The sequence below is a fragment of the Stegodyphus dumicola genome, chromosome 4, assembly GCF_044657685.1.
Source record: "Stegodyphus dumicola isolate Sdum_Otavi_A_Nest chromosome 4, ASM4465768v1".
Taxonomy (NCBI): domain Eukaryota; kingdom Metazoa; phylum Arthropoda; class Arachnida; order Araneae; family Eresidae; genus Stegodyphus; species Stegodyphus dumicola.
The window spans coordinates 11,583,291-11,608,988 of NC_140771.1; the positions used below are offsets into that span (position 1 = coordinate 11,583,291).

Genomic DNA, 25,698 nt, shown 5'->3' on the forward strand with positions numbered 1-25,698 from the left:
ACAAAAGTAAAATTTTCTTAAAGAAATATTAAAATATAAAAACACGCAAGAAAGAAAGCGGTGTTTTTCTTAACTTTAAACTCGCGTATCAAACGTAAAATTTTCAAATAGTTCAGAAAAAAGTTAGTTTATTAAATCGCATGTTCAAAACAACTTGTTTTTGTGATTTATGGAAACAATGTTTCACCTTATCTCGGACTTAGGAAAAGGAATGTGTAATCTTTTAGCCGAAATCATACATTCCGTAGACTTCTTGTTTTATATGAGAATGTGATTAGAGTAATTTAAAGTACATTTTAAATTTTTAATGCAATGACTTGTTGTATTTTACATAGAGTTTCTTTAAAAGTTGTCAGCGAAGTATCAATTAAAGGCTTGGAGAAAGATGGATATGAACGCCATTGCGGAGTCGTACTTCGTCTGAACTCATGTTCCCTCTGACCTGTTTGGAAAAACCTTGTGGCACAATAGAAACCAAGATTTTATTGATGATTTCTCTATTTTAGTGTATACTTTTATTAAAAAATGGAATTTTACAAAAATGGCTTAAGGAAGAAGAAAATTATGTCCAAAATTGACACTGCTTAGAAGATAATATCGAATTACATTTAAAAGCTTCTGCAAAAGCTTTTGAATTGGAGACAGCGACATTCAGCCTGAAAGAAAACAAAATATATTTTAGATTTTCTCTTATGAACAATTTATTTGCTTGCTTGTGTAAAAATTCCTTATGAGTACCATAATATGAATGAGAACTGATAAATTATCGGTTTGATTTATTGATTAAGATATTACCAGGAATTTATAAACAATCATTTCGCTTTATTCATTAATATAAATGAGTATTTTATTTTACTTCTTGCCGAATTTTTGTGATTAGTTTTAACATTCCAGGATTTTTGTTTCCTTCTTGATAGCTGAAGAATAGTGTTTGCAGAATTTCAGGGTATTAGACTTAGCCTGAATACATCCTAGCAGGGTAGGTATATATAATTATTCAAGCCATTACCAAAAATCAAATTTTAAATATTAATTGTTATAGTTTCAGAACCTCGCATACCTTCTTAATGACATTTTCAAACGTTTCATTGAACTGTATATCTGGTTTCTCTGGCAAATGAAAATACAATTAATTAAAAATATATAACAAGCTGAATAAAATGCACAATTTTAACAATTAATTAATTTTTTTTTTTTCAAGCATTTCAAAAGGAACTAAGAATTCTGCCATTCGTTAAGGAATAAAGTTCTGTTAAGAATTTGAGTCTCCTGATTTATTTAAACTCATGTTTAGATATACTGTTGACATTACCGCAATTAATAATTACAAGGAGATTGAAATTAAGCCAATGATAATAAATAATTATAAAACGACGGATAAAGATGCAGAAGTAGACTATTTATACGTTAAAGTTTATATCAAATCAGATAAAATGTGTGGACGAAAGGAGGCTTAAATTCTACAATTATTAAACTAATATAATGACATTCCAGCATTTCAAAAAATGAATAATGAAGACAATTATCAATCAAGCAATCAGAATTAAAAATATTTCCACTGATAATCTAAAAGATAAAAGTGCAGATAATTTCGTATTTCTTTTCAAAATTTAACTTAATACTAATTAACGGTAGATCTTTGGATTAAAATCTTTTTTTCCTTTATTTTTTTTTTTCAGTTATCTTACCTGTCTTCCACTGGAATGTAATGAGTTTTATTTAATGGACTTTCTTCTCCACACATAGTCTGCAAAAGAAAAGAAAATTATTTACAAATCGTAATTTATACGTGAATTAGGAAAAGATGCTTCACATTACATTTACATTTTTGGCTTATTTTTTAAAAAGCTTCCTTTGGGATGCAATCAATTGTAAATTAAATTCAGTATAAAATAAATACAGCCATATTTCTCTTTTTCATATCCTCGGCTCTAGGAATACAAATTTTATCACCGGCAATTTTTTTCCCTTGCAGGAACATATATATATTCTCATTTTGGATATGTGTTCCATGTTCAATAATATGAACGAAAGCATGATTGTTATCCATTTTTGGAAAGTGTACATGATATTGCAGTACAGTAGGAGTAAAAATATTTTTCTATTGCTCAATTCATCTAGCTAACGTAAGTTTAAAACCACAGAATTTTTGGAATGGAAAAGATATAAAATACCAGTGCAGGAAATGCAGTTAGTAATTAATACATTAACAGAATCTCGCGGGTAGTGAAGTATTTTAAGCATTATACGAAGCGGATGGCGCCATCTGGTTTTCAATGAAGTATTTAAAATACGTCTAGTTCTTGAAATGTGATATCTAATTTTTTTTTTTTTTTTTTTTTAATACGTCAAGAATATTGTACAAACATTTTATCTTTGTAAATATTTTATCTAAGTACACTTTTTTACGACAAATTTCTGTAAAATCTACTTATTTATACCAAAGCACTATTTAAATATTTAAAAAAAAAAAAAATACTATACATTCTTTTCTGCAGGAAAAATGCTTAAAAAAAGTATTACATATTATTTTATACTGATTCGTGTTTTTATTCAGCATTCTTTATTATTTTTGTATATATTAATATAAAAATAAATTTAGTATTCGCCTTATTTTCAAGTACTTCAGAAGTTATAAGGGAACCAACATATAAATAAATAAATAAAGATAATATTATGCGAAGGTCTAGTTAAAAGAACGGAAACTGCTGTGTAAGTACTAAATACAAGTCCGTTACTGTTTGCAAAATGTACTATTTGAAACTCCATGAAAAGCATATTGAGTTCGTTGTAACTAAATAGCATCTGTAATGTACAGGGTGTTTATAAAGTCCCGGACCCATTTTGATGTTTAATAACTCATAAAATAATAAAAATAGATTAAAATTAATAACATAAATGGTTAGATAGACTCAAAAAGTTTCATGACTCTTGTCAATGAACTTCCACGTGTGCCTCCTTCGTCACACGGAGAATATCAAATCGATATTCAATTTCACGCCAGGTACCGGCAAGCATGTGTTGCGGTGTATGCATTCTCCTTAATATCCGGTCTAATAAAACATCACATACAAAAATACTAGAACAAACACATCAAAAGTAAACATAACATTGCAATAGTTGTCAAAAAACAAAAGAGAGAAAACTGCAATTACTAAGCAGACGATATTTAGAAAAGTACAGATGTTTAGACTGGAAAATGAGATCATCTGAAATCAACCACACGCGCAGACGATATTTACAAAAGTAAAGATATTCAAACTTCAAAAGGAAAATATATAAGTAATTCTATCAATAAATGCCATACGTTTGTTTATATCTTCATTATTTTATGTGTTATTAAACACCAAAATGGGTCCGGGACTTTATAAACACCCTGTATTTCACACTCTATTTAGTTACTAGTTCTATGTGAGTAGCTCCCGCTTGGTGAAGATAAGAAATAGTGGGAGATTGGCTTTCGGCGGCAGATAAACTTTGGTAGAGCAAATTATATGTTTAGCAACTCAGTTTCTATTAATATAGTTTCCTTTTATATAAAACGTATATGAGTTACTTAGTATGTTGTAAATATACGAAAAAGTTTATCTGGGTGTCATGAACTGTGTACGAGACATGACACCAGTCATATGTAAGTAGAAGAAGGTGATAGCTGGTTAAAATCTGAGAAATGGGACAGGAATGCGACACATTCTTTGCTGGCCAAAAAATAATAATAATAATAATAATAATAATAATAATAATAATAACTGGTTCTGGTAACTATTATCAGAAAAACCGAATATTGAAACAAAAAGTGCTCACTATGTACCCTCAAATATTAAAACCAGATAGTTTGCCTAAAACTAATAAAGTTTAAAAAGATTCTTATATTTATGGATCTTTCCAAGATACAACTAAAGCTTATCAGAAGGAGTTTTAAAGCGAAAATCAAACTAAAACTAATTTATTTCTCCTTTATAGAGGTGCGGTAAAATTAAATTAAATTTTAGCCTACTTGATTTGCCGGTTATTCTGTACCATTGATCTTATGTTCAAACTTGTGCACAAAGTACTGTTGAAAGTACTTTGTAAAGAAAGTACTGTTGTAAAGTTTAAACAAGCAATTATTTTTGGTCTAGAAGTAAATTAATTCATTTTTCATTAATTTTTGTGGAGAAAAATCGCTTCGATTCGCTATGATTTCGTATGACCAATGCCATCGTATTCGAAATTTCCCAGTATTTTATTCTCGTCTGCAGAGAGCAAGAACTAAAATATGTGGACGATAATTCATCACCACGTAGATTTGGTCGACTGGTTCTCATGCTTTCTCAGTCATTCTTTAAATGTGAAAAAAAAAATGTAACTTACACATAAATTTTGCACTTTTTAATTAAACAGAAAATTTACAACTATTTACGAATTTTCATATATATCAATTACTTCATCATTTTATACCTATAATTTCATCCACATTTCTGCATCTATCTTCAGTTTTAGCTACTTTGTAAGTCAATTAAGAAAGAGATGAACAGTTTTTACCTTACACTGATTATTATTAGTTAATTATATTTTACTTTCCTAAGCCTAATAGTTCGACTGCAATCTGTGGACTCTTCCTTCTCACTCAAGAATTTAAATTTATAAGTTCACTTAATGAATGAAGAACACAAATATTACCAGCACATCTTGCGATATATTGATGACGTTATTGCCTTTAACAACTTCAATAAACTTGAAAATGCAAATATTTATTCCAGTTGCCTTAGGCTTAATAATACCAACGCAATACAAGATGATATCGTTTACCTATATCTTTAAATTCTAAATTACAATCTTATTAGAATTTTTGACAAACGCAAAGATTTCAATTTTCTTACACTCAAACGCAATAAATGGAATTCTAACATTTCTAAAAGGGTTATTATTGATACTGTTAATTCACAACTTCTTAAAATTAAAGGAATCTGTAATAACACAGATCTTCTCCGAGAGGAAATACTTTACTTCATTAAAATCTTTCAAAGCAATCTTATTCCAGAAATAATCATTAAAAATTCCTTAAAAAAAGCTGGCATTTGCCTTTTATTTTAGATTATTTGGTTTGGAGATATGAAATTTTTTACCCAAATCTGATAGGAAGGTAGATGATGGATTGCTAAATCAAGTGATCTAATGTAAAAATGTAACATAGTTTCTTTATACTGCATCAACATTTTTTTCTATCTCTTGAATTGGCACAGAAATTCAGTTAGTTTATTAAATTTATTATTTAATATCACTATTTTCCGGCCAACCCTATCCTTTCATTAATTTTAAGGCCAATTTCATTTCGAACTCGCTTGTTAGTCCTCTAGCGTGAAGAATTACGACTTTATACTAACAAATTGCTGATTTTTTTCCAACTTCTACATGCTTTTGGCCAGATTAGCACTTTCTTTGATTGCCGCCATTTTGTTATAGCGTTCACTTTTTAAAACGACTTAGTCTTGAACAAGACGCCATTCTGTAAGAGTTGCATCCTTCTTCAACCATCCTTACCCCTCCCTTTTGGCTCCTTACCCCCCACAGACCGTTTAATACCATTGGCTACAGCAATAAAACGTTTGTTTTCCCCTTCTACGTCATCTCACCCAATTGGTGAAATTTGACTGCTTTGCAATTCTGGAAACGTTTGTTAGGACTTCATCTACTTTTTTCGCGATATTTGCTCACTTTAATCTGAAAAAGCAATCGCAGAGGACGCATGTATGTCAGTATTTTTTCCTTCTAGTTTTCTTTACCTTTGGTTTTAGCAAGACCCATTTGTGTCGTATTTTTATTTCTTTTTAACAAAGTTTTTATTCTTCGATTTAATAGGGCTTACCCTTAAAATAATGTAAGTTTTGACTAATAGCTTTTTAGCTGTTTATTTTAATTGTACATCTGCCAACTCAGGCTACCATGTATTGGTTTTTCTTTCGTCCGTTTTAAGTTAATTTTTTTTTCAAAAAGATTTTTTGTTTTCTATTTTTGGTTATTTAAGCTCAATTTTAATTTAAATCGCAAGCACGTCGAGAAAAGAGACGAAGCTATTGAGATATTACTGAAATAAGATTTTTTTTAATTAAATAACTTTATTAATGAATTACCTCTTTCAGTCTCAATTGTTTCGTTTGACGAAACGTGCTCATGGTATTGGCTAAATTGGAGTTTTCTCATGCTTTTCCCTTGATAAGTCTGTGTGAAACCTCGAATTGGGCTAACTGACCATTTATTCCAATTCCTTGTATATATAATTTCTTTGTCTTTAAAATGTTTTTGATTGTTTGCGAACAATATTGATGTTTTTTAGGTTGTTTAAAAAAATTTTTTTAGTCTTTTCTAATTTCCAATTTTGTTTTTATAGATTATATTGTTTAGTAGTTATTACAGGAGGTTTTCGCGTAAACTTTAACTGCTTTAGTATTGTATTATTGTTTTTACATGATATTGTTTTTACTTGTGTATTCCGGAACTGAAGTATCAAATGTACTTTAAAGCAAAACTTTTACTTTCCTCTTCTGTGCTAATTACTTTCCTAAACTATATAAGGTTCAAATTGCATACGCAGAAACGTGATTGAGAATAGTAGTTGACGCACTGTCATGCATTGCGTCTCTTCTTAAGAGAATATAACGTTTAATTTCTACTATTAATCAATAAATTAACCTATTTTTCTCTTTTACAAATCTAAATTCATCAAATTACGTCCTTTACTTCATATTCTGATGGTTATTTTACTGTTGACAGGCATAAGTAGGTTTCCAGTAACTCGAAAAATCTTGTGAAGTTACCTAATTAACCTCTTTTGAGTAATTTGGATTTAAATTAAAGATTATTTCTATAATTTTCCATACACCACCAACACATCAAGCAAGTTACTGATACACTTGTGGTATACTATGAGCAATAGTTTAATACAATGGTCAACTAATTAAAATTTCAGGCAATTTTGAGGTATAGGTCATGCTGTAAGGATCTTAAGTTTTACTAACGTTTATTTTATTTTAAATCTTTACTATCACTTCTTATTTTCTACTTCCGGCCAGAATTATAAGCGTTAAGTTTTTTATGCAAAGTTTGTCTGGCGAACGCCAAGTATTTAAGTTGTGGCTTTTTGCCAAGCGGGAGAGAGGAAGCAGTTGAGTCAAAGAAGGCCGCTTACCTTAGAAGTTACGCAGTTGCTGTTTGCCTTCCAGGCCAGAGGTTTTAATCCTCTTGATAAATTTAAACGTATTGTAGTGTTCACAGTCTCTGTACTACATACGCTTCCTGTTAATATAAGGCCAATCTTCCACGTTTATTATTCTAAAGTTAAATTAGAGTTTAGTTTTATTTTTATACTTTTACGTTAGACCCCGAGTAGCGGGTCAGTGTATTCCGAAGTACGGAAGTTATTGTATATAGAGAAAAATAAAGGGTTTTGTATACCCTTCATGTGTATCCTGTCTACTTACCACAATTAGTAAACATAGCTTTAGTAAGCTCTCTGTTCCGAGTCAGGTCCTTGTATGTTCCCGAAGAAGGTAAGAAGGAACATTGAACCTGATAGTGGCGCCCAACGAAGAAGAATAACCATGGCCGAGTTTCAAGAAGAACCTGTGCTGCCTGCAGAAACGGCTCAGAATGCAGAAATGCCAGCTGCCGCCCTGGAAAGATTTGGTTACATCGTCCAGACCATGCGCGCTTCGATGAAACCAGAAGTATCATTTAATGGAAACTCACCGGTAACCAGTTTTTTGGAAAAATTGGATGACCACTTCATGCTCTACCCCGTGCACGAGTTTCAAAAAGTTACCTTAGCTACCAGCGCTTTGAGGGGCCAAGCGCTTAACTGGTTCAAATGTATCGGCAGAAGTCTCTTGGGTCAAGCAGGAAGTCCCACCTATACTTACGAAAATTTCAAGACTGCCCTACTAAGAGCCTTCCCTGTTGTAAAGGATCGTGCGAAATTAGAAACGGAACTTTTCAGTATATATCAACAAAGAATCGAAAACCTCTCGAGCTTTATTTTAAGAAAAATTCACGTTTTCAAACTCTTGTATGGAAACCGTCCGGATCCTGAAATAATTCAAGTGATTTTGCCGAGGTTACTGCCCCAAGTGCAAGACTTTATTGAATTAAGAAATCCGACTACACTGGAAAAGTTATTTGAGCTAGCAATCCAGTTTGAAAGTAGAAGAACGGCGGACGTCGAAAGAAGACGCCAGTATCAACAGCGAAACCAATTTGGTACGCCAAGACTACAGCAAACTCAAGCACATGGCTACGGAAAAAAGCGAATCAGTGGGCAAGGAAACCCGAGCATTCAAAAACAGCCGGCGAACGTCGACAGTTCAATAGCAACCCAGGAAAAAAGTCTCAAGGCCAGTGGAAAAAGAAGGAAAGCACGGAAAGGAAAAATAATTTAAACTAAAACGGGTTTCTGCTGACGAGAGGGTGCGGAAATCCGAAGGCCACGAAAAGCCCTCTTCCTACAAGTTAAATACAGTAATGGTGAAAAATTTGAATCTTCCGAAGATTGAAGTCTTGGTGAATAATATCCCAGCCACCGCACTCCTGGATACCGGCGCGCAGTGTTCCTGTGTGGCAGAAGAGTTTTTTAGGAAGTATTTTCGTAAATACCGCATATATAATGCGGATAATACGACAGTGTTAGCGGCGCAAGGAGAAAAATGTAAGTGCGTAGGTAAAGTACCTTTGTATATCCGTATCAAGGACGAACAAGTAAAGGTGATGTTTTTTATAGTAAAGAGTCTGCAAGCACATTTAATTTTAGGAATAGATTTTCTTTCAGAAACACAAGCTACGCTGGATTTGAATGAAGTGTCCCTTAAGCTGACAATGAAACCAGTTCGTACAGAAAACGCTGAACCGCCGATGTTAAAACTTGACCACCTCCCTAATGACGAGCAAGGAATAATCCGACAAGTGGTAAGTGAATTTGCTTCGTTATTTAGTGATATTCCAGGATTTACTCAGGTTACTAACCATAGTATTGACACCGGAGATGCAATGCCAGTTCGTCAAAAACCATACCGGTATGATAAGAATAAGGAAAAATTTATAGAATGACATATTACCGATAATCTACGTAAAAAGATCATAACGCCCATCTCAAGTAGTTATGCTAGCCCGGTGGTTTTATGTAAGAAAAATAATGACTATCCTTTGACGCATCCAAAAAGATGGAGATTCGCTATTGATTACCGTAAATTAAACTCCATAACTAAATATCCGGTATATCCGTTACCTATTATTGAAGAAATTCTAAGGAACATAACATCCACCAAATATATGACGACTTTAGACTTAACGACTGGTTATTTTCAAATAGGGGTTAGGCCTGAGGACGTGCCTAAGACTGCTTTTATAACCAAGTCTGGCACTTATGCATTTTTGCGTATGCCGTTTGGCCTTTCAGGGGCCCCGGCAACATTTCAGCGATGCATGGACATTGTGTTAAGACCTGTTCTTGGAAAGTCCACATTTATCTATTTAGACGATATCATTATTACTAGTGATAATCTCGACCAACATGTCCAGGATTTAAGACAGGTGTTTTCTTTATTAAATGAGGCCGGTCTAAAAGTTAATGTCGAAAAGTGCAAATTTGCAGCCCCTGAATTAAAATATTTAGGTTACAAAATATCTCAAAAAGGGATCGAGACAGATGAATCAAAAATAATCGCTGTACAAAAGTATCCGACTCCAAACACGACAAAGAAGCTCTCTTCTTTTCTAGGACTTTGTTCATATTATAGGTCCTTTATAAAAATTTTTGCAGCTATTGCTGAGCCATTGTTAAAATTAAAAAGGAAAAAGGCAAGATTCTCGTGGACGGCCGAAGCCAATAGTGCTTTCGAAAAATTAAAACAAGCATTAACGCAAGCCCCTGTGTTGAAATTTCCTGAAAAGGATGAGAATTTAGAAATTTCAGCGGATGCTTCGGATTATGCGGTAGGAGCGGTACTTTCGCAAAATCAGCAGCCCGTGGCATTTTTTAGCCGAACTTTAAATCAAACACAAAGAAACTATTCCGCGACCGAGAGAGAGGCACTTGCAGTTCTGTTAGCAGTGCAAAAGTTCCGAGTCTATTTTGGAAAGGCGCCGATAACAGTGTACTCTGATCATGCGGCGGTAACTAGATTGTACTCAGGGAAAAATTTATCCCCAAGGTTAATAAGATGGGCACTCAAGCTGCAAGAATATAATCTGGTAATCAAGCATACCCCCGGTAAGGAAAATATCGTAGCAGATGCCCTATCAAGAATTAAAATAGATGAACAAGGGAATACCGTAAAGGTGGCAATGCTCACAGCATGTACAATAAATTCCCGAGAAACTGTAATAACTGAACTGGGTAAGGATCCTGAGTTTGGAAGCATTTATGAGTATTTGAAGGATCCTGAAAATTTTAGCCACCAAGATATTGTGGCGATAAGAAATAGGGCGGCCCATTACGAACTAATAGATGGTTTATTATTCTATACAAAAACTACGAATTCCAACAACGAATTTCGACCTGTTATCCCAGCTAGTCTTAGATTAAATATCCTGCAGGAGCTCCATGACAGCCCTTTAGCTTCTCATGCTGGTATTCGAAAAACTATCCAACGCGTACGCGAGGCAGTCTACTTTCCTGAACTGCAAAAGTTAACAAGGGCGTATGTCCAGTCCTGCCCAACATGTCAAGCAGTTAATTATATTAATTTCCGCCCGGCCGGGTTTCTAAATAGTATTAAATCCGAATTTCCAAATGAAATAATTGGCATCGATTTATTGGGCCCTTTCCCAAAAAGTCAGTTAAATAAAAGTCGCTATCTCCTTGTTATGGTTGATCATTTTAGTAAGTGGACCGAAATTGTTCCCTTAAAACGAGCCTCCGCGAAATTAGTTACTGATTCTATTTTAAATAAGTATATTTTAAAATACGGGGCGCCCCTAAAAGTTATATCGGATAATGGTCCTCAATTTGTAAGTAATATATTTGAAGACATGTGCCAAAAACTGGGCATACGTCATTTAAAAATGGTCCCGTATCGGCCGCAATCAAATATAGCGGAACGGGTCAATAGAAATATAGTGAAAAGTATCCGTAGTTATGTTAAAAATTTTCATAAAAGCTGGGATAACTATGTCAATGAATTTGCTTTCGCCCTTAGGACCGCAAAACATGATACAACGGGCAAAACTCCTGCTGAGTTATTTCTAGGCAGAAAGATTATAACACCGTTAGATAAGTTATTTTATGTGCAACAAAGAGCCCCAGAATTTAAAATGGGTGATATAGAAAAACTAATAAAAGAAGCAAAAAAGAATACGGAAGTAGCACAAAGAAAACAGAAATTATATTATGATTTGAAACGACGGGGAGTAACTTATAAAGTAGGGGATGAAGTTTTAAAAATTAAGCATTCACTTTCTTCAGCACCAGAAGATAAGACTGCCAAATTTTTTTCCACGATTTGAAGGACCATATGTTATAGAAAAAATAACTCACGCTGTAGTAGTGTTAAAAGCCAGAAATGGTGAAACCTGTTCCGCAAACATTGATCAAATCAAGCCCTACTTCGATCGTAATAAAATGCAAATATTTTCAGATCTTTTGCAGGATCCGGCACGGCAGACACCGCAGGCACAAGCTCCAGAGGTGTAAAAACGACAAGTACAAGGGCAAGCCAATAAGAGGCAGGAGCAAGTGAAAAGAAAATTGCCCCGCGGAAAAATTGAAGGTAGCAAGAAAAAGAAGCCGTTCCACCGTCCAGAAAAGAGAGTTCACGAACACCCCCAGAATGAAGAAAGGAGAAGGACTACGTATGTGAAGAGAACCAGGAGAAATGACGGCAACTATAACCCGGCTCTAAAACGGAAGATCGACTCATCCGACAGGACTCTCCGCAGTAAATGTAGCCGAACTGCGGAAGGGCCATCAGCGGCGGAGGAAAAGTTACAAGGAAAATTTGAACGGCCAACAACGAGGTCCAAGCAGGAACACGACAGAAGTTTCCCGGTTCCGCCAAGACCAGCTGCCATCAAACGCCCAAGACCACAAGCAGAGGAGAAAAAGAAGGTATTCAAGGGTGGCCGAACTGGGGAAAAAAGGAAGCTTCCAGAGGAAAGCACTGAAGGGCGAGCCCGTACAAGAAGGAGGATAAATCAAACTACTATTTGCAATACATTTAAAGACTGGGCCCAGAAAAGGATGTCCGAATATCACAAAGATAAGTAAAATTTTATGTTACTTTGCAAACTTAAGTTAATCTTTCATTCTTACTGCAAGTGGCAGATTTCAAGAAGTTTTACCTCATGCGAGGTCTACCTTTATCGCCAAAAGGGCGAGAAATGAGTTGTTAGCGATTTTCGTATTATGTTTTTAAATTACTCGCGCGTAAAACTAAAGTTGATGTATAATAGCGTTGTGTAAAGACTTAAATATTGAAAAAAAAAGTTATTGTATAAATTTTATTTAAAACATTCTAGCAAGAGAGAAGTTTTAGTCTGAAAGACTTTTTGAAATGTAGTATTTCAATGTAGAAAGAATTGGCACTTGCTTTGAAAAGAATAGAAGTTAACAATGTACTACTAATGTATGTTTCCAAATGTGTAAAATTAACGGCATGTTAATATGTTCTTATATACAATGTGAACTGTTATTTTAAATGTTAAGAAATACCGTGATATGGTAAAAGTGAAAGTAATGTTAAAATTTTTTTTATTCGTGTGACTGTAAAAAGAATAAAGCATGGCGAATATGTGTTAAAGGTTGAATGATGTAGTTAGGCTCTCTGACGCTACACCTTAGAGTTAGCCACTTTTAGAATAGTACCTCAGGGTTTAGAGTTGAAATTAGTGTGTGTTAAGAGGTCTTGTTATGTTGAATTTTAACACGTTAGTGTTTTGATTGTAGGAGGAAGTGTGGAACACGTAGACAGAAACACATTCGTGTTTGGTGTTCTTTTACAACACATGTCAGAGAGCACGGGGAGAGATAATTAAAATAGTCATGAATGAAATAAGAATGTTAAGAGAAGTATAATTGTATATGTTACTTGCCATTTCATTGTGTAACATTTCATTAAACTAGTTTTCCTTCCAGATCTCTAGAAGGAACCAGAATTGAATAAAAGCTCCTGTTTAGATGCAGTACAGATGAAAAAAAATTGTTGTATATCCTGGGAGCTGCTTGTGTAAAAACAAATTTCTTTCTTTTAAATTTCTAGTTTCTAGCGAAGTATATTTGTAAAAGATTGGCCTCGCGTTAGATTCTAGAGCTAAAAGTTTTCAACAAGGTCGTTTTAGACCTCAGTTTCAAACTAATTAACTCTGGCGGGAAGTATGTAAGGATCTTAAGTTTTACTAACGTTTATTTTATTTTAAATCTTTACTATCACTTCTTATTTTCTACTTCCGGCCAGAATTATAAGCGTTAAGGTTTTTATGCAAAGTTTGTCTGGCGAACGCCAAGTATTTAAGTTGTGGCTTTTTGCCAAGCGGGAGAGAGGAAGCAGTTGAGTCAAAGCAGGCCGCTTACCTTAGAAGTTACGCAGTTGCTGTTTGCCATCCAGGCCAGAGGTTTTAATCCTCTTGATAAATTTAAACGTATTGTAGTGTTCACAGTCTCTGTACTACATACGCTTCCTGTTAATATAAGGCCAATCTTCCACGTTTATTATTCTAAAGTTAAATTAGAGTTTAGTTTTATTTTTATACTTTTACGTTAGACCCCGAGTAGCGGGTCAGTGTATTCCGAAGTACGGAAGTTATTCTATATAGAGAAAAATAAAGGGTTTTGTATACCCTTCATGTGTATCCTGTCTACTTACCACAATTAGTGAACATAGCTTTAGTAAGCTCTCTGTTCCGAGTCAGGTCCTTGTATGTTCCCGAAGAAGGTAAGAAGGAACATTGACCCTGATAATGCACATAGCAATATTCGAGCGTCTGGTATGGAATAACACGAGCTGTTATACACTTGAGAAAGGCATTGAACAAACATTGGATGGCAGTTACGAGTATTGCAGCTTACGCGGTTACGATTATGTGCCAGAATTTTTCTGTTGTCGTACCACTGTTTCTGCAACCACTGACCAGAAGTTTTCAACTGGTAAGAGATATGGAGAACTCGTCCGTCAAGGCTACAGTCGCCTTAGGTATTGAAGAAACATAAAATAGAGTAGGCAACAAGGGATCTCATATTCTACCTACATTGGCTTACATTCTGTTGAAAGATGAGGTTAGGAGACCCCGAAGATACGGCATAGACGTGGGCATTAAAACTTTGATTAATGATGCAACAGTGGTTGGTTAAAGTGCCATATATACAAACTAAAGCTGAGTGAAATGGGCGTCCATTAACACCCCATATCATCAATACAGGTGATGGGCTGCTGTCAGGATAAAGAATGAAAGAAGTTTCGTCTTCCTCGATGCCTCCATGCGTGGATACGGTCATGAGATATTGCAAACAAAAATAAGAGAAAGAATGTCGCTCAATTAACGCTTCTTATGCGCTCTTCAATGAGCCTCTGATTATCGTATTGCAGCGTTAAGGAAAGAGAAAGCAATTGTGGCTTTGCAAGCGTAAACATTGCAGATGACGTCACAATGCATGTGCATATAATTTGTAAGGTGCATCTAATTTCCTGGTACTGAGTGTTTGATGTGCTGTACGATCCCTAGCATCGATACGGGAAAAAATAAGGAAGAAAAACAGCCAGTCTGATAGGATAGTGGTTAGTAAGGCTGACTGCTATACCTAAAGGCCCGGTTCAAACCCCGGAGAATGCCTGAGAATATCCATAAGAAGGCATGTGTGTTTAGGAACACAAAATACACTGCTAGCCAAAAGTCCTCTCGAGAGGCTAGTGGTAAGGAAGAGAAGTTGATGGTTCAGATGGCTTCCCGGAGGTGCTCTCCCTCTAGAATTGATGCGAAATCTTAGCAGTCAGTTAGGTTTAGTAATTAATACCTTACTACCTTAGATACGACAGAGGTGCTCCTAAGTTACATCTGTACCTACAACTGGAAGCACTTTCTGCTGGCAAGACTTCGAATTGCGAAAAGGGCACTGCTTATTTTTTCTAACTTTCCTGCTCCGTGAAAATACCGACTGACTTGACAAGCTTTAACTTTGGCTCCTTTTAGTTGACCGACAAGTAAACTATGCGAATATTTTTTTCCTAATCATGTAAAGCAATTCCTTTTCATTCTTTGATATATGTGCATACTAAAATGACTAATTTCATTTAACGTTTTGAAATAAACATTATTAGATCTCACCGAAGTAATACTGTATAGGATGATGCACTTCTGTGATCTGTGGTTGAGAGACTACAAAATATATTTTTTTGTGAATGACGCAGGGAGATCTAGCTTACTTACTTGAGCGTAGGCGAGGAAAAACATCTGTTCCTTGCTCATATCTGGTCCTGGGAGTCCTATCTCTTCTTTCTTTGTTCTAGTTTTCATACTCTATGAAAAAATTAAATTCTTTATATTTTCTTTTTAAAACTGCAGATATTTTAATTTAATTTTAACTCTAATCAAGAAATCATCAAGAATACCTGAAGCCAATGTTTAACTAGAGTTCTTTAACTTTTACGAGAGAACAATATATTATTGAGAAAATTAAGACCAACTATAATTTTTAATGACTAAAATATAATTGGAATTCAATTTAAAATGAACCTAATCATGCTTTGTAATTAAGTTAAGTGAAAATTCATGACTACGCTATACTAATATATCAATAGAATTTACTAGATGATTTATCAGTTTTGAGGTACAGACAGCCTAATTCTAAAATAACTGGCAAATATATAAAGAGGATAGTAGAGGGGACAGAAACGTGCAGATTTTGAAGTAAAATGTGTGGATATATGATGCGTTGAAGTCATGAGATGCTCAGAGAATATAAAAAGAACGATTCCCGAATAGATAGACGCCGAAGATCCAAACATTCGAATGTATTAACCGAGAGCTGTGTGGAAGGGGATCATTCTATACTTGTAGGCGAAGTATGGGCAGGTTGGATCATCGCATATCCTGCAAGGGGAAGAAGCTGAAATAGGTGTGTTTACGGATAACCCTCCTATAAGCTCAATAGATATTGACGTGATTTGAGGCATCCAACTGTTTCCAGGTCTTTAAAGAAAGAAGAAATGCATCTATATCATTTACAGAGCGTTCAGGCTTTGAAATCAGCTGATAAAACACTGCGCGTCAATTTTTATTGCTGGTACTCATAACAGGCTATACAAATGGTTTGGTTTGGTTTGGTTTATTAGATTACGGCAAAGCGCTCGAGGGCTATCTGCCTTATGGGAATGATGGCTCCGTGGAGGACGTTTTAAGGGAAACTGGCTCGTATACACGTTACGCATGGGGAAAACCACGACAACACCCATGCAGCCAGCCCGTTCGCGGGATTTGAACATCGGACCGAACTACTAGTCTTCAGCGATTTTACCACTCGGCCGCTGGTGGGCGCTATACAAATGACTTCCCTTTCTAAAATGTCTCATTCACTGATGGCATTATGTCCAATTATGTTGAACACTCACAGCTCTCAGCCTTTGAGCAGATGATAATCCACATGGCGCGATATCCCATGCCCACAGGGAAAAATGCTCTCTTAATTTTAAGCTGGCACGATACATGTCCTCGTCACATGAACTGCCGCACGTACGGCAAGATACTGCATAAAAATGCTTTCCCCCCGGGAGAATTCGTGGGAAGTACTAGTTAGGATCTGTACCTAGGCAGTCTCAACCACGGGGGTATATCATTTGTCTTCACAGGACTAGAGACCGAGTATTGTACTCAGGTTGGTTCAAGCTTGGCAGGGACCGTATTGGTACTGTCGTGTCAGTCTACTGGCTGTGGTGGAGCTATATCGTACATAGATTTGACCTTTTCGATGGGGGTTTGGCCCTCAGAGTCGCACTGACGGGGACTGACAGAGTAAGGCAAGGCACCGAGAACGAATCTATTCGATTGTGAGGGAGTGGTGCCCCAAGGCAAAGATGATTAAACGACTTCTTTTTTGTATTACGTTCCAACGTTTTCGTTATTGCTGAGGCTATGTATAAAGCCGGGCAGGGACTGTGGGGTCTGCGAAGACCAGTTGAAGGGTCTCTGGAGTTTGGATATTTCAACCCCGATAAGGCTAGTACTAGAACGGAGATCCTTCTCTAGCGTCCTGTATAAAGGTGCTTCTTTTCGACGTTTCCTCAGCAATTCGCACAGGAATGTGGTTTCAGAACAACAGAACATTAAACAACATCAACAGTATTGTCAGAAATCACCTTCACGGTAATAATGGCCTCCACTTGGTCGTACGGTGAGGATCTGTTCCTTGGTTACTAAATTAGCTGGGGAAAATTTGCATCAGGCATGCATGTCTCACAAAGATCTTCTGGTAGCAGCATTAAAAGACACCTACAAGACATCCACTGAATCCAGTAAAGACCTAAATCCTTAATTGCCAATTAAAACTGGAAATGTATGTGTGATGTATGAGATATCGGCTAATGTATTTGAATTCATAAGCCGCTACTGTGGATTCTGGGTTACTATCGATGGTGGCCCATCAGAGGATTTTTTAAATAATTAAAATGTTTGTTGCTTTTCACTTCATATGTCTCACCTATGGTGTTGTTCATACCACCCTTCGGGCAAACACTTAAACGTGCCATTTCGGGCACACATTTTATTAAAAAAATCTGCTTACTTCTTTGCATTTATTGCAAAAATTGGAAAATCTTATGCTGACCCCTTTGCATTTTGCTGTATGTTTTAGAATCAAGCTGCGTATGAGAAGACATATGAAGCTTGACATATTGTTACGAAATGTATAGGCGCGGTGAGATGGCTTCTCCGCAAAGCAAGCTTAGGGTTGCCATAAAATACAAGGAAGGCAGTGCTCCCACATTTGGCGAGAAATCGTCCATTTGGCGACAAAATTGGCGATATGCCATGGACGGATGGAGAACCTTCTGGAACGAATTCTTACCGGTGTAGCCCAGAATGTTCTCGAACACAAGCCGAAAGCTATATAAAACCTGTTATTTCGCAGTCAGTGAGAGTGCCTCGTCTAGAGTATCGAGTTAGTGTCTCGAGTTAGTCAGTCTGTACGGAGTCGATCGGCTTGACAGCCGGGCAGCGAGTGCCGAGTGGTTCGTCGAGTGCATCGAAGAGTCTCTTAGTGTACCGCTGTTTGAGCATCGTCGAGAGAGTGTGTTAAGCTCCGGCAACGACTGAACCGAAGAGTCGGGAGCTGTGCTCTGTGTGTCGTCGAGAGCATCGCGTGTTGTGGAATGGAGAGTCTCGAGAGTACGTGGAGTTCCGAGAACGACCGAGCAGAGTCGAGAGCTGTACTCTGGTACTTTCCAGTGAAGCTGTCTCCACTGTTATTGCCTGAGAGTAAGAAGGCTGTGTCGCTGATTGTTCCAGCGTGTGTATAGTAGATCTTCGACGACTGTAAAAGTGTTCTGGAGCTGTCCTGATTAATATTGGTAAATAAAGTGTGTTTCGATACTTCATCAAGTGTCGCCGTTATTCCTTCCAAATCCACACGAACCCCGTACGATCGTGAAAAGAAGAAAATAACGTAACAACTGGTGTCAGGAAAAAATGTAACAATATATATGCCGCAAGACTTTTTCATCTCTGTGCATTATAAATTCTTACCTCATAAGCTATTTCCAATGAACTTTGATCAAGGAAGAGCTCCTTCTTGTATATTAAGGACTGTAAAATATTCAAAGTAAGATTGAAATTAAACGTATCAATTGTGGAAGAATAAAAAAAAACAACATCAAATATACAAACATTTTAAATTTCAATGATGTGAAATTCAGTTTTGGAATAATAATTTAGTAAAATTTAGAAATAAATAAATATCAAATATTATGAATTCAGTCGTTTAATCAATGTATATTTCTTTATTTGCAAAGCAAATACTTTATGAAATAATTAGGACTTGTAAAACATTTTGCGCTACTGAGAACCTAGTAAGCTAAGAGGTACACTGTGGGGAAAAAGGGGGACAGGTCTATACCTCCCGTTCTACTGGGCCGATTGCCGAAATTCAAATTGCGTTTTTCATGTCTCTGAAACACGACTTAGGATATGTATTAAATTTATGTATAGTATTGTTCTAATAAAGGTTTTTCTGAAATGACATGCCAATGTTTTTCCATATTTCGATTCTATGGCTCAAATCACGCCTAGATATTAAATTTTGTAATTTTGGGTGAGAAATTTAGAAATTTATCTTAGCTCACTTTTTTTAAGTTTGAGCCAAGAATAATTCCCTTGGTGCACTTCGTAATTCATAGCAACCTATTTTACTTTCCTTTTCTCATTGTCCACGAATTCAGGGTCATCGTTCATATATTCAAATAATTTTAACAAAGTGTGTAAACCATATTTTCGTTATTAGCGCTTATAATAAATATGCCAAATTTCAAAACGCGCCAAAATGTAAATTCAGTATATATTAGGAAATTTTGAATAAAAATTTAGGAATTTTTTGCAGGTACGCTTAGAAATAGATCTATTCACTTTAAGATGATGGCAAAAATTTTATGTGTTATAATTTAAAGTTCTTTTATAAAAATTATTTAAAAATACAAATTTTAAAAATAAATCATAAAAAAATGGGCGAATGTTATTTGGAATAAACCTAAATTTTGAACTATGAAAGGAAGAATCAAATAAGTTTAGTAAAAAAGCGGTATTAATATATATATATAAAATTCAATTAACATTGAGGATTAAAATTTTAAAGGTTAATTCTTTAAAAACCCCTCTTGCGGTTTTTACAAAACTTGGTAATTTGGCATATTTTAAGTAATCGAATCGAAATATGGAAAAAACTGGCATGTCATTTCAGAAAAAGTCCGATTTTGTGTCAAAATACAATATTAGAACAATCATACATATAAATCTAATACATATCATAAGTCGCACTTTCGAGACATGAAAAACGCAAGTTCAATTTCGTCAATCGATCCAGTAGAACGAGATATATAGAACTGTCCCCCCTTTTTTTTGCGCCATGTACATTGATAATAAACATACAGATATACCGATGCATGAATAGATATTTCCATTAATAATTTTCGCAGGATTTTGCCTACGTGTTCACATGAAAATACATAAATGTTCAAACGAAACTACATAAATGTTCACACGAAACTACATAAATGAAAGTTTCAGTCTAACGTAAGAAACCGTCAGAATTTCTTTAACATGATCTCCAAAATATTGCTGCAATTATAGTGAGGAAGTAGTCGAAATTTATGTATTTTACTTTTTAAATATTTTGCAGAGACTTATACAAAACGTATTAGAAGAGGGATCATGGCAGCTTTTCGCCTCGAAAGTCACCATTATTCCAGAGAACAAAAGTAATATTAACTTTTAAAATCTCTTTTCTGAGATGATTCCCTCCACAGAAGTCTAAAATCGTATGGAATTCGGTATATTTGTCTTAGAATATGTTCCTTGTGTTTTCGTTTTGATAGAAGTGACATATTAAATATTTTTGTGTATTTGAACAAAATGATGACAATATATCTATAGAACCTTTTATTTAGTAACCTGATTTTCTTTAACAATTTATTCATTCATCACTATTTTACTTCATTTTCTTTTTATCTTAATTCTTTATTTGTTAACTGTACATTTTAATTTTTTGCTAATTCATAATAACAGACATATAGTTAAATCTCACGGTTTCTATAGCACTCATTAAGTCATAATATAAAGGCTGCTTTAGAAAAAGTGCCTAATTCAAATCGAATAAGATTTATTGAATTCTCGATCTAAATGATTCTGGTTTAAGTTCTTATGACTGCAGTTCATAAAATGGATCAAACAAGGCCAGCTTTCATACGTATTAAGTTTCTTTCCGAGTAATAAGTAATTTAGATTATATCACATATATTGGTAAAATTGTAACTAAATATAGGTGTCAAATGCTGTACGAAAGAGTATACTTAGTAGCCATTATTTACGAATTAGCATCAAATTACCAAAGGCCAACTCATTAGCATACGGCGTAATGTATTTTCTCCCTCTTTTCCGCACGCCTTCGTGGTGTAACGGTAGCACACTCGGCGCGTATTCGAGAGGTCCAGGTTCGAGTCCCGGCCAGAGCATTGATCAATCTTCGCGTTTCCTACTTCAAAAATCATAATCATTCTACAGTGGCGCCCGAACTAGAAAAAAGATGGTAGATTATGATTCTTCCCCACCAGAATTTCGCGATAGTGTCCCCTAATCCCAGTAGCCCTTAAAAAGGGGAAGTATATAAGGTATTTTGTCCCTCCTTTCTGCAAGCCTTCGTGGTGTAATGGTAGCACACTCGGCTCTTATTCGAGAGGTCCAAGTTCGAGTCTCGACAAAGCCATTGCTCAATTTTCATCTTTCCTACTTCTAAAATAACCTTATGGTTTCTTCAACGGTAACCATTCTTTTGAAGTGAAAATCATCAACATTCTATTTGTTGATGTTTCATTTTGATTGACGTAATTTAGTGAAATATTTCGTAGAGACATTAGGTATTTTTTGGAAGCAGGTAAGATGAAAAATTAGCAATCGCCTTCGCCGGGAATCGAACCACGGACCTCTGGAATACCTGCCCAGTGTGCAGAACCACTACACCGCGAAGGCATGCTAGGAAAGCGGTAGAAATACCTTATAAGTTTAATAAATCGTTTGGCATTAAAATTTTTTGGAGGTGGTGTTTTCATATGAAACTTACCAAAAGTACGATTCTTGAATTTTAGTACGGAGCTAGTAAAGAAAAAATATGTAGGAAAAATACCCCTTTCTATAAAATAGAATTAAACAAGAAAATCTGTTGTCATATAATGAAAAGTATTTGAGACAACAATCAATTAGAATTTACTGAGACCATCTATACCTAACTGCTGCTATAAACAACCATACTATTAAACTTTTTAACTCAAATTTTGAACAATATAATTTTTATTGAGAATGCTTTTAATTCGAAATGGAGATTTCAAACTATTATTAACAGAAATGATAGAATTCGAAATACTGAATTTAACGATTTGGCAGTTCAACAAAACTACTAACATTAGTTTTTTTTCTCTAAATAAAACGATTTAAGCATATAATTTTGCTAATGTGTACAGATTCTATTTGCATATTATGAAAACTTTTTGTAAATACATTGCAGTAGATAAGAAATGATTTACTGATTGATGTAAATCATTTTTCAAATCATTTCTTTCTTTGTAAGGAAGCTCATGTGGAAATTTAAATTTCAATGATTTACTGATCGATATACACTATGTAAGAAAGCTCATGTGAAAATTTAAATTTCATCTACTTTTTAACATAAATGCAGTATGATCAAAATTGCATATTTTATTTTTAAAATGTTCATTTTATTTAATATTTAATTTATGGCCATATATTTTGTTTGCAAGTGTATTATAATGCAGATTCTTTAATTCTGAGTGGGCTGATATTGAAATAATGGGAATGTCTCAACTAAAACCAGGGATATCAAAAGAAACATCCCCACACACTTGGCGACACTTAATATTTGGCGAGTTTTCCCCAACTCAGCCACATTTTAGTAGTTTTCGGACTAAGCATTCTTAAGGACTTAAGAACTGAACTTCCTTGAAGGTTCCAGAAGTGTTTATTATCTTCTTTGTGGAAAACAATATATATGGGCTTGCTATTGGAGCTTGGAATAGTCAGTTATTTCAGACCACTGCGTTAATTCAGGGTAGTGCGACTGTTTTTCTATTGAATACTTCGTTCCATAATCGCTGCAATATTTATTAAGAATTTTGCTTTATCTCTAATTTTTTCGAGCTATGGATAGTTATTTATTTTGGCCATAAGACAGTACCCGAATAATCTACGTAAGCCGCCCGGAGTACCGTCCGGACCCGCTACCGTCCGTACCTCTACAGTCCGGACCCGCTTTCACCGTCAGCTGTATAAAATGTGTGAACAGTGAAGATAGGATAATAGTGAAGATAATATTGATCAGGAAATGATAATTACAACAGAATAGGTGCTAAATAACTGTCCAAAGAACTTTCAATCAAATTCTAAGAACTGACATAGACATTTAGTTATTAAACATAGTAATTACAATTTTACCTTAGATTATAATTATTATTATAAGTGCGCTCTGAACATAATTTTAAATATTTAGGTACAGTTTTACTTATAAATGCATAAGTGAAAGACTCGTTTGCTTTGAAAAGTTTAAATGGATTCATATTTAGTCTTAGCTATTAAGTTAATTCTTAATTTTAGTGAATATAAGTTTTTAGTTTTAGTGATTGTAAATTTTTAATTTTACTTCTAAATGTATAAGAGAAAGACTAGTTTGCCCTGAAAAGCTTAAATGGGTTCGTATTTTTTATTAACTATTAAGTTAATTTTTAATTTTAGTGATTGTCAAATTTTAATTTTAGTGATTGTAAACCTATAATTTTAGTGATTGTAAATCTATAATTTTAGTGATTGTAAATCTGTAATTTAGTGATTGTAAATCTATAACTTTTGTTTAATTTTAATATTAGTTTTGGTTTAAGTAGTGTTATTTTGTATGTTATGCTTTAAAATTGCATGTTTAGAAAACACGCTTAACTCCTATATGACCAAAGTGTTCATTATGTGTTAGGAAAAGATAATCATCTGTAATGTATCATTTATGCAACCTCTCCCTTGGCTGCCCATGTCCAAATTAGTTTTGTTATAATAAACTCCTGACATAGGGTAGAGGCAATTCTTGCTAATGCTTCGTAGTCACCATCAGTTGTCACGTGTATAAAAAGTGTTTAAACTGGTAATTATTTGTACCAATACATATTTCGTAAATTGTATGCAATTTTTTTCATTAATTTGGTACTTAACATAGCATTATCTATGTTAATATATTGCTCAGAACAGTAATTTGCTCTCAATTTATTTATTAATGTAGATTAATAGTTAAGGTATCGCACTGAGTTGCAATTAAAATTTATTTTTAATTAATTAATTAATTAATTAATTAAAACTTATTTATAAATATCATATTCATATTATTTTACTTATTTTATCTTTTCCTTACTTGTATTACTCTTCGTTTCATAAGATAAATTCATTCAGCACCAAATCGGTCTTTCATGGCTCACGAAAATATCTGCAAGCTGTTTTAGCACTTAGCAGTAATATTAAGTTAAAAATATGACCTCGAGTTAAAAATATGACTCGTTGAATGGTTTGCTGTCATCTTTGTAATGACGCTAAAATACAGCCCCAGACGTAAATTCACGCAGTTCGGATTCATAAAATAATCCTCATAATGGGATTTCTTGGTCGAGATACGAAATCAGCTTAATGGTCGATGTAAAATTATAAAGAGCGAATTTAATTTTTGGAATGAACGTCTTAAGATTGGAAATAGACAATGACTGGATTTCAGAGGGTTATATCCAGCATAGCGAATAATCAGAAATACTATGGACAGTTTTTTAGTATTCGTAATTGAAAACACAAAAATTACTTTGTAACATTGCATTTTAACCTTGTCTTACCTCTTCAGATAAACGATCATCGAGGAAATCGATTAGACAACTGCTGACGTCTATGTTGCTTTCCCAAGCGTCCAGTAAAACGTTTATGTGCAGCTCTGAGTCTAAAAGAAAGTTATACTACAACAGTTTTAGAAATGTTAATAAATAACACTCTACTTTTAAACATTATCATAATGTTTTCATAATTGCATTTTGCATTCATAATTGCATAATTGCTTTTGGAATGAACCTAAATTTCGATCTGTGAAAGGTTAGGTTATTTAATTACGGCAAAGCCTCGAGGGCTATCTGCCTAAGCGGAGGGACGCCTTCGTGGAGGACTTTCTAAGGCAACTGGCTCGTATGCGCCGAACTGTGAAAGAAGGAATCAAATAAGAGTAATGAAAAAGATATATTAATAAATACATACCAAATTGAATTAACACTGAGGAGCTAAACTTTTGAGAGCTAATTTTTTAAAAACTACTCTCACGAGTTTTACAAAACTTGGCAAATTGGCATAATTTGAGTCGCAAAATCGAAATATAGAAAAAAAGTGGTATGTCATTTCAGGAAAAGTCCGCTTTTGTGTCAAAATACCTATAACAAATAATAATAATAATACTATATATAAATCTAATTCATACCCTAAGTCGCGCTTTCGAGACATGAAAAACGTAATTGGAATTTTGTCAATCGCCCAGTAGAATGGGAGGTATAGAACTGCCCCCCTTTTTATGTCCAAAGAGGCTTTGTCGCTGAAGGGCTATTGTTTTCGTTTTGCGATCTTGAGTTGGTCCACTATAAATGTCCGTTTCACTTTTCAAACTGTTGCCACCCAATGTTAGATTCCTGCATTATATTTGAAGAAATTAAATAATGAAATCTGCATAAATGTATGTCTATTTCTCGCATTGTGATAAAACAACGGTACATAGGGCGATCGAATTATGAATCACGTAATATTTCTACGAATATGGGCATGTGAAAGACCAAATTTAAAATTTGGAATTTGTTTTATGATCGATTTCATATTTTGTAAGACTTTAAACGTATTTTTGTGTAACAAACTGAACGATTTCAATGCGAGCAATGGCAACACTCTACGGGGGGGGGGAATCTCTTTATCTCC

The 25,698-nt window shown here is 34.6% G+C and overlaps 1 protein-coding gene across 1 annotated transcript in view; it reads right to left on the bottom strand.

The window, feature by feature from the left end:
* Positions 1 to 492: 492 nt before the first annotated feature.
* The window catches only part of LOC118204566 (neprilysin-2-like), a 124,233-nt gene continuing 99,027 nt past the window's right edge, over positions 493 to 25,698 (bottom strand). Inside the window, exons 16-20 of the mRNA XM_035376876.2 lie at positions 24,588 to 24,688; positions 18,697 to 18,756; positions 15,388 to 15,477; positions 1,689 to 1,747; positions 493 to 656 (exon numbers count right to left, since the gene is read on the bottom strand). Of these exons, the coding sequence (XP_035232767.1) occupies positions 563 to 656; positions 1,689 to 1,747; positions 15,388 to 15,477; positions 18,697 to 18,756; positions 24,588 to 24,688 (404 nt within the window). The 3' untranslated portion in view covers positions 493 to 562. The remainder of the gene's footprint in view (positions 657 to 1,688; positions 1,748 to 15,387; positions 15,478 to 18,696; positions 18,757 to 24,587; positions 24,689 to 25,698) is intronic.